This window comes from Leiobunum rupestre, chromosome 11 (genome assembly GCF_980474605.1).
Source record: "Leiobunum rupestre chromosome 11, qqLeiRupe1.1.hap1, whole genome shotgun sequence".
Classification (NCBI taxonomy): Eukaryota; Metazoa; Arthropoda; class Arachnida; order Opiliones; family Sclerosomatidae; genus Leiobunum; species Leiobunum rupestre.
In genome coordinates, this window is record NC_143394.1 from 43,022,575 (window position 1) to 43,033,047 (window position 10,473).

General features: G+C 33.5%; 1 protein-coding gene across 1 annotated transcript; it reads right to left on the minus strand.

Moving 5' to 3' along the window:
* Positions 1-1,364: 1,364 nt before the first annotated feature.
* On the minus strand, positions 1,365-10,216 carry LOC149922914 (E3 ubiquitin-protein ligase RNF216-like). The gene is made up of 8 exons (XM_090162326.1): positions 10,052-10,216; positions 9,755-9,905; positions 4,311-4,410; positions 4,106-4,184; positions 3,839-3,936; positions 2,930-3,065; positions 2,711-2,864; positions 1,365-1,480 (listed from the first exon to the last, which is right to left on the minus strand). The coding sequence occupies exons 1-8, from the start codon at positions 10,214-10,216 to the stop codon at positions 1,365-1,367; spliced, it is 999 nt and encodes a 332-aa protein (XP_090018452.1).
* Positions 10,217-10,473: the final 257 nt, after the last annotated feature.

Consider the following 10,473-nt stretch of genomic DNA (forward strand, 5'->3'; position numbering starts at 1 on the left):
CTCAAATCTGTCAATTTTTTTTGATAACCCTTCAGTAATATTAAGGAAAATCCTCAATCGCTAAATTTGTGTTGTTCAGTTTGCCAATGTTTAGTACCCTTTTTATGAATCAATATAAATGGATGGAATTTGTTTTATTTGGTTAAATGGGTTTTAAAGGGCAACAAAAATGGGGTGGTGGAATCTACATGGCATACTCCGCACAAACTGCACAAGGATTCATACCTTGGGCGTTGTTTACAAGCGCCACGGTGGACTGTTTTGAACTAAATCATTCCACAGTTTTGTTAATTCATGCACCTACGTCACGTGTGTCGGCCATAACTTAAAATCTCTTCAGAGTACTTTTTCCAATTTAGACCCTCGAGTATTTAAAAAAAAATCTTATCTCCCAATAAAAGTACTTACATTCCCATCAAATTTCGTAGACTTCTGAACATGTTAAAACTAATTTAGTTGACGTCATGGTGAAGATATGAGTGGACCTAAATTTGATATTGGTACTGTTCTGGATATTTATTAAACTCGAGAGTGAAAAATAATCCACCAGTATATTAAAGAAGCTTAGGGAAAATAAATTTATCTCCTTCTAGCATTTTTTTACTGTAGTGTTTTCCTAAAAGTTATAATGTTTTTAGTCTCAATTTAAATGCTTTTGCTATAGTGGTATTTTTAGTGCGATAGTGTTTATTATTGGCTTACACCCACCTAAATATTTCAAAAGTAAGATCATGTGAAACAGAGCCATAGATTCAGCAGACACTTTTGCTAGATTCTTGTTCTCTAACTATAGACCAGGGAGGGTAGTGTCTTTCCCAAAGTCTTACCCTAATGCAATCTTGTCTCAAATTTTAGTTTATTAAAGGCAGCTTGCAGCCCGGGCTTACCGAGAATATCCAGTATTTATATATCTAATTGAAGACTTCTGTTTCACATAACCTCAGCTTTAGGCAAGATATTATAGTAAATTATTTATGATATTTGAGTTCTTTGGTGAGAGTTTGAAACATAATTTTTGTCCAGGTGCTAAATACCGTCATTGCAGCCCTGTTACCTAAACCTTACTCAAGATATAAACCCTCATATTGCGAGCCTATTAGATGACAATTCTTTTTATTGAAGAAATCGTTAACTAAAAACTGTTCTTTATAGATGCGTTGCGAAAATCCACTCTGAAAATCCTAAAGATGAGGTGAATGTCAAAATTATGTTTTTGATAAATAAACTGTCGCAATACGATTGGCTGTAAATGTGGATTTTCATTAAATGATTTTTATAAATTTTATCTTGTTTTTTCTATGAACTCATCTTATCACATTGTCTTATTTAATATTACAAATTACACGGATAGGCACAATTGGACACTACATACTGTTTGGCATCTTTTTAGTTGGTTTCTTCTGTAAATGGTTTATGATTTTTGTTTGTCTTGCATATTTTGTTGTAAAGTCAGCAATTTCCTCTTTTAAAGAAGTCACCTCTAAATTGTTAAAGCAACTTCTGTTTTTATTATTTAACTTACTGAAATTTATGCAGAAATCTTATGTAAATCATTGAAACAAAATTTCAGTTGTTATTACATAAGACTTCTTTATAAATAACACTAAGTTATGTGAATCGTTAAAACTTGTTTTGTTTTTAATACATAATTTACTGTTATTTATACAGAGGTTTTCTGTTTATAGTTAATACGAATATTCTGTTATTATTACCTAAGAATTTTAATTAATAACAGTAAGTTATGTAAAAGTTTTAATACATAATTTACTGTTATTTATACCAAAGTCTTCTGTATATTGTTAAAACCTATTTTGCGTTTTTAATACATAATTTACTGTTATTTTCACTGAAGTTTTCTGTACATCATTAATACGAATGTTCTGTTTTTATTACAGAAGAATTTAAATAAATAACAGTAAGTTATGTAAAGCTTTTAATCTAATTTTATGTATTTAATACATAATTTACTGTTATTAAGACAGAAGTTTTCTGTATAAAATAAATATGATTCTCTGTTTTTATTACATCACTTCTGTAAATTTTACAATGTAGTATCGGTGATTACACAAATATTATTTTCTTTAGAAAATACAGGTTTGGTCTGCAAACTTGTAATACATACAGACCTGTATAAAATATAGAACATTTCTGGAGTATTTGGACTCCAGAGATTTTCCGTATTTTTAACAGCAAATTTTTCTCTCAGTGCACGATTAGAGAGAAATAGTAGGACGGTAATCTAAAAAAAAATGTGTGTGCGTGTGAATTTATTTTGTCTTGTTTTTTTTGTCAGTTGGGAAGGAATGTAATATCTTCAGCCTTTAAAATTTAAAAAAAGAAAACACGCCGGATTTGTTACGTGGCTCACGCTACGCTTTTGAAATAGAAAATGATAATTAAAAAACGGTTCGGGCCTAATATTGGAACGGAATTGGTGGATCTTAAAATTCATTTTGCACGTGAAAATACGCCGCCATGATAGGGTATAAAAGCAGGTAAATAAGCCTGCTATACCTCATGGTGTAAAGGTACTGTCACGCGCAAAAACGTAATTTTGAAATCGCTCAATGGAATAAAATTTCTTTAAGCGAACAAAAACAAGAGGTTTCGTTATTAATATCATAAAAAAATACAATGTGGCCGATTATTAGCGCTAAATCGATCTTGCGGAGCTCCAATTGACTTAACTTCATTAAAACCTGAAATGTACCTCTATCGGTTCTCGCTTTTCCAGCGGCATTCTTGATCTCGTTGATGGCTAACTCGTCGTCTTCGTCGGCTCGTGACCATAAAAAGCACTTATTGCATTTCCCGCACGGTAAGCCGGGATCTCTTACATCCTGGCAGAAATGAACGTAATCGATCTGGAAAGAAGACAACCAAACGGAAATCATTGTGTTTAAATACGAAAACACCTTAAAATACTCACATCTGGTGTTCGACAGATGTAACACATAGTACGTTGACACCTGCAAGTGATCTTATTGCACGAGTCCGGTTCTTTGGTGTATTTGGACTTACAGGCGTGGCAAGTTCGGATCTTCGCCTCAGACATCTTCTCCTCGCTGTTAAAATAAAACTGTCATTAAGTTATTTCAAGGAGACAGTCACTACGGCTGTCGGCTTCTAACGATTATCTGAATAAGGCAAACTGATTTCTATATCTCATATCAGATATATTTCCGATGAATAACCTGATTTATCTGGCAACCTATATCCTTTTTTATCTGACCCGCGGCTATCGGGTTTTTTTATTTGGTTTCGGTAACCGACGAGACCACAGATAAAGTAAGCAGTTTTTTCTCAGATAAGCGCGTAGATATCGGTCTTCATGTTGTCTACCTTTACACATCTAGTTAAATGTTTTTTATCTTATAAATTTTTGTATGGCAACAAATAATTGGCTTAGGTCCACCAAGCCAATATGAAGATACACTGAAATAGTATGTCCGCAGTTATCGCGAATTAAAGATACAATTTAAAAAGCAGATCAACCCGTGAAAATCATTTAGGTTTGTCAGACAAGCGCATTGCCATTAGAGTAACAAAATATGTTATCCGCTAAAGGTATCGGGTTAATCTTGGAAAGCAACAGATACCAGATCGCCGTTAGAAGCCCTAACAGCCACAGCCTACTAAAAAGATCGTGATAATATTAAAACCCTTTTGAAGAGGTTAGTATAGCTCTCTTCAAAGCTTCAAAGGAGGAAACTCAATGTTTATAAACAACTAGATTTCGACCGGGTAGAGAAAACACATTAAAGAGGAAAACTTAACATTTTCACTATAAATTCACTTGTTTGTAGGGAAATCTGTACGGAATGTAATTGTAACTCACAAGTTTTTCCTAATATCGGTTTCCTCTTCTTTTTCAATTTTATTGCAAGCAAGTCCAAGATGGTCTTTGTAATCCACCTCGCACAGCTTACAGAAGATCTGCGTATCGATCGAATAACAAATATACGAAATATGAAAACATTGATTACTTTCAAACAAAGAACGCTATCAAAGCGGCAAAATTTGTCAACAAGACGATTTTGAATCAAATTGAAGTCATTATAGGAATCCACTCGGGTCGAGGTGAAATAGATTTCGAAGAACGTACCTTTTGACACTCTGCATTTGGGCACTGGAAGTACTTCACTTCGGGATCTAATGTCACTCCGGTGTTGCATTCTTTGCACCTAAACAGGCAAAACCCATAATTCAAACGAACTCTCAGCCCCTCTCGCAGAAAAGCATGGTTTGAAAAAACCCAATGCGGTTCTGTTTCTACAGAATTCAATTAAAAATTTAGGTATTTTATTAACTTGTAAAAATCAGTAAGTCCGGCTGTATTGATAGCCTCTTCTTGAGCTCTTTCGTCAAATTTTGCAATTAGATTGTCTGGCAATGCACGCTCAATCTTACCTGAAAATAAAATGATTGACACTTTTTAACATCAAGTGGTGCATGGGTAAAACGTTGTGTTGAAGAGTTGTCTGGGAATCTTATTAAAATTAGATATTACCATCCGTCTTAATGGCTTACAAGTTTCAATAGCTTTATCGTTCTTAATTATGGTAAAGGCTTTCCCAAGTCTAAGTAAGCGGAGCCCGAATAACCGGTTTGGGGATAATCAACAATAATAAAAATAAATAATAATCAGCTAGGCTAATACCCAAGGCACCACCTTAGGCCTAATTCATCAAGCGACTTATGAAGTCATTAATTCAGGTGGTCGGGTTACATTGCGTAAGAGGGTGGTGGCAAGCCCTGCATGTCACGCGTTCGAGCCAACAGCTCCCTACACTAACTATTACCGTTAATGTTAAAGTAAATCACGGATAAAAAGTATAACACCTTAGTAAACTAATTAAATGTCACCATAACTCCAATGAGATTAACGGGGCTGAATAACAAACGAATTTAAAATAAAATGGTTTAAAGACTTTACATAAAGACAAATCGGATACAGAATAACGCTATGAAGGAAATTACTTCTTAAAAATGTAGTACCGCAGTTGGAAGTCATGCAAACAAGATCCACCTACAACAAAAAATATTAATAAATTAATAAATACCATAATATTTAAACTCAATGTAACGATACTGGGTTTCAACGGCTATTGATGCAGTGATCAAAATAAGCACTGCTTACGCGTCTACCATCGATTTTGGAAAACACCGAAATTTTAGTGGTCATATCACCCCTGGTTTCTTCAAACGGTACAAGTACCACCTGGTTTCTTCAAACGGTACAAGTACCCCCTCGTTTCTTCAAACGGTACAAGTACCCCCTCGTTTCTTCAAACGGTACAAGTACCCCCTCGTTTCTTCAAACGGTACAAGTACCCCCTGGTTTCTTCAAACGGTACAAGTACCCCCTGGTTTCTTCAAACGGTACAAGTACCCCCTGGTTTCTTCAAACGGTACAAGTACCCCCTGGTTTCTTCAAACGGTACAAGTACCCCCTCGTTTCTTCAAACGGTACAAGTACCCCCTCGTTTCTTCAAACGGTACAAGTACCCCCTAGTTTCTTCAAACGGTACAAGTACCCCCTGGTTTCTTCAAACGGTACAAGTACCCCCTGGTTTCTTCAAACGGTACAAGTACCACCTGGTTTCTTCAAACGGTACAAGTACCACTTGGTTTCTTCAAACGGTACAAGTACCACTTGGTTTCTTCAAACGGTACAAGTACCACTTGGTTTCTTCAAACGGTACAAGTACCACTTGGTTTCTTCAAACGGTACAAGTACCACTTGGTTTCTTCAAACGGTACAAGTACCACTTGGTTTCTTCAAACGGTACAAGTACCACTTGGTTTCTTCAAACGGTACAAGTACCACTTGGTTTCTTCAAACGGTACAAGTACCACTTGGTTTCTTCAAACGGTACAAGTACCACTTGGTTTCTTCAAACGGTACAAGTACCACTTGGTTTCTTCAAACGGTACAAGTACCACTTGGTTTCTTCAACAGTACAAGTACGGATGCCCACCCTCTCGAGACATTTATCTTTGATTCCAGGCCCTAGGCTATGATAGGGTCTCTAATTTTCTGGTCTGCAGATCTTCAAGAAAAGTTCAGGCACTTTCGCGACACCTGCTTTATTAATTTGGTGGGTGTTCAGTATTTAAAACTTTAAAAAGTTCTAATGATTCCAAAGACTTCGTTTTAATAACCCAATATTTAAGGGGAATGTGTCAAATAACATACATCTTATTTCATTTCTAGCCTTTCTAATTGGAATTTAAGTCTATGTTATTTGCTTTGAGCCGAAAAATATATATCTAGCATTATTACCCGACTTATACGATATATTTGAAATAAATTTAGTCGAGTAATACAGAATTTGGATAATTACATATGTTTTGTTGTTCGTTTAAAATAGCATTCTTTCTATTTGATTTGAAAAATATTTTTGATTAATTAATGACGGTAAAATTTTTATTTTCTCGAAAATATGTTCAATTTATTTCTATTACGAACCTATAATCTGTTTGGTTATTTCTAAAAAATAAAATAACAGTTACAAAATTAAATAGCTAAAGCTCTTCGTGGTTTTTCGGGTAAAATATATTTTCGAAAACATAGACAATGATAAACTTATTATGTTTAAAAAACCAGTTATGCTTATATACATAAAAACTTAACCAGCTAAACAATATGAAATTTATTTGAACTAAAATGTCATCGGAGAAACCCGCGAGAGATTTATTCGGAAAATTATCTGTAAATTGTCCGATTATTTATAGTTCACTGAATTTTTCGATCGAAATGATCAGAAAACCCCGAGCCCTAGTCACCGGAGTTGCAGGATACTCTGTATAGATCAAACAAACTTAACACATCAGGAGGATTTTGTGTATTCTGACCGTCGTACGTTTGGATTTTAATCTGTATTACTGCTAATTTTTCTAGTTCAGTAGGAAATGGACGAATTAATATCCACTCTTCCCCCACGAACTTAAAACGGTGAACGACATTTTCACTTTTCAGTGTTAGAAAAAAGTACTTGTATATTTAGTCCCCTCTAACAACGACGGTTTATTCCCTTCAGTTTGGCCGCCATGGTCAAGTCTCTGTCTCGCCCTCCGCTAACGCCTTTCCGACGTCGAGTAAGAAAGGTAGTGATCAGGGGATAACGGGGGTTGCATCTTGCCTCGTATTTTCGGAGAAGGGCCAGGCGATCCTTGGATATAGTACAAGCTGTTGAATAACCCCCCGATTGAACCCTCATTAAAAACAACCTTCTCCAAGTCTGACTATAGCTGTGTAGGTTAAAAAATAAAGTGGTAACATATTTTTGGTGAAAAATTTGCATTAATTTAAGTTATTGTGTTGAACGTGTAGATTCATTGTTTCCAGAATTAAATGAAAAGGAAGTTGTTATTAAATATAGTTGAAAATAGGCATTTTTAATCTGTGTTGACCCATTGATTATGGTAGGAGATGGAAAATTTTCATTTAGACAACTTTTTGAAATTTGAATTGTGAAATTTTGATACTCTGCACCATTATCATTTATTTAAAACTCAAATTTGAAAAAGTTGTCTAAATTGAAATTCCCATTTCTTACCTTAATCGATGGATGAACACAGACTAACAATGCCTATTTTCAACTATATTTAATGGAAACTTCCCTTACTTTGAATTCTGAAAACACTGAAGCTCCGCTCAACATGATACCTTTAATAAATGCAAAAATGTTTTACCTAGAAATACAACTATTGAAGCCAAAAATATTTAGCCACTTCATTTTTAACCCACACAGCCTGTCAGACTTGGGGAAGGTTGTTTTAAGTAATGGTTTAAATAGAATGGGGGAAAATAGCTTGAGCTTTTAGATAAGTGATATCAAATATTTTTTCTAGCCGAATCAATAAGTGAACACCGACTGATAATGATTATTTTTAACCATATTTAAAGGCAATTTCCATTACGTTTAATTCTGAAAACACTGAAGATTGTTCTACGCATTAACGTTAATTTATGCAAAATTTTCGCACCGAAGCAGAATTATTGAACTCAAAAACAATTTCACCATTTTCATTTTAACCTACACAGCTATTCAGACTTGGGAAGGTTGTTTTTAGTGAGGGTTGAATCACATTTGAAAAAAATTTCTTGAGCTTTTAAATAAGTGATATAGGGTGCAGAGTATTAAAATCTCAACAAAGTTCAAGCTTTTTTTGCCAATTGTAATTGAACCCTCATTAAAAACAACCTTACCCAAGTCTGACTACCTGTGTAGGTTAAAAAATAAAGTGGTAACATATTTTTGGTTAAAATTTGCATTAATTAAAGTTTTGTGTTGAACGCAGATTCAGTGTTTCCAGAATTAAATGTAAGGGAAGTTACCTTTAAATATAGTTGAAAATAGGCATTGTTATTCTGTGTTCACCCATTGTTTATGGTAGGAGATGGAAAATTTTCATTGAAGCTTTCTTCTATGTGATAACCTTTATATATGCAAATTTGAACTCAGAATCGCAATTATTGAACCTCAAACATATTTAACCACTTTTTTTTAACCAACGCAACTAAGCTTCAGTTTTTATAACCTGCGATTTAAGGAAAATTTCCTTTAAATATAGTTCTTTATTAGTCTTTGATCACCTATTGTGTAAAGCACCAGTTAAAAAAAAATTATGATTTTTTTTTATTTGGAAATTTTAGCAGTTGTATAAATCTTTTCTCTATTTTTGCAATTGCATTTAATCATAACTGTTGGAAGACAAAAAGACCCGCCTTAAATCCTAGTGCTTAAGGTTCATTTATTAAAATTATTTTATTGTTTAGCTGCAGTACACTCAAAGACATTGAAGAGTTTCAATTATAAAACATTTTGGCAGTATTTATTAAAATCAAGATTGAAAAATGTTAGACTGGTAGAATTTGTGTAATGTTATATGAACTACTTAATTTTAAATAGCCAGAAAAGTTACATTTTGTTGAAATTAAAAAAAAGTAAATGTGATTGATGTTAACCAATGTGGGCAGCATTGTAATTTAGCCACTGTAAAAATTGTGAATCTATTTTTAGTAAATTTTGTTAACTTAAGCTGTTTTAATTCTATATAGCTGTACCACGTCTTTGAAATAAATTAGTTCATTCAATAATTTACTTTTATATATTTATATACTGTACAATTAACAACTTTTATTGTAATTCACACAGATTCAATGTTTACAATAAAAAAAGTTTTGTAACATTTACAACTTCTATGTAATTTATACTGTTGCATTTCTTCAACCTTTACACCTTTTCTGTAATTTTTACATAAGTTAATTTTTTAGATAAACAAAGGTGTGGTAATATTTACATCTTTTTTCTGTAATTTTTACAAAGCAAATCTGTTAAATGAACTAAGGTGTTGTAAAATTTACTTCGTTTTTTCTGTAATTTTTACAGAATCAAATCTGTACAATAAATCAAGTTGTTGTAAAAGTTACAACTTTGCATTGGTAATTTTAATAGATGTTTGTAAAACGTTTATAAAATTTACTACACATGTTCTGTGAAAAGTACTATTAGTTTTTACTATAAAAAATACAACCCTTTTACTGTTATCCTAAAAAAAAACAAAAATGGTAAAATTCTGTGAGCCCTGTTTTGTCGTTAAATATCTGGACGACTATAAATAAATTTGAGCAAGTGTTTTCTATATGTTCATTTGATGTGTCTTAAATTTTTTCGGTCGATGCCAGATGTTATTTAGGCGTAACATATGCTCTAATTTTGTTACGATCTCGTTCCATAGATGTTACAATAGAACATCTGCAGAAGCACGTAAATTGCACTTAGAGTGCATCTGGAGTACATATATGTTACACATAATTGCATCTGCTGAACACTTAAAGTGCATATGTTCATGTGTTCAACAGGTGTCAGGTGCTCTAATTTTGTTACGGTCTCGTTCTATAGATGTTACAATATGTCATCCAAATAGAAGTAATGTAAAATCAGACCGATTTATTTCTAAAAAAAATACCAAAAGTTTGCTTAATATTCTATAATTGAAACCGAAAAGTTCGTATTCCTACATTATCATAATAGTTTCTTACCAATGCCTTTCGTTTTGGAATGGGCTCATCTTCAGTTTGGGGCAGAGCATTACCGAAGTCTTTGAGTGACTTTGAATGGCGCATTCGTTTCGACGTTGCAAGCCACTTCAATCTTTTCCTTCGATTTGACCAAATTCTTCTTGGATGTCTTTGGATGCCGGTCATTATCGGAGTTAGAACGGGAGTTCTCAAATTTCGGGTCACGTGGGTACTGGTCTTTCACCTGCGATAATTAAAATCAATGAAACCAAGTATTTGTACAACGATTACAGTTGTATGAAATCTAGTGCGTAATCACTCGAGTACAATCAAAGTCTCCAATTTTGTACACCGATTGCGCGGTGTAATTAGCCTCTCGTGTAATTTTTTTTCTGTATCTAGATCTGAATCAAAACGCAAACCAGATAAAAGAATATAAATAT

Bases quoted from the DNA above. Each gene is read 5' to 3' on its own strand.
- LOC149922914 (XM_090162326.1), bottom strand. From the start codon at position 10,216: ATGACCGGCATCCAAAGACATCCAAGAAGAATTTGGTCAAATCGAAGG. The intron at 4,411-9,754 runs GTAACATCTATG...TTTTATTTTCAG, and splicing joins GCTTCTGCAGATGTTCTATT to GTAAGATTGAGCGTGCATTG. The intron at 4,185-4,310 runs GTTAATAAAATA...TTGCCTGTTTAG, and splicing joins GGACTTACTGATTTTTACAA to GTGCAAAGAATGCAACACCG.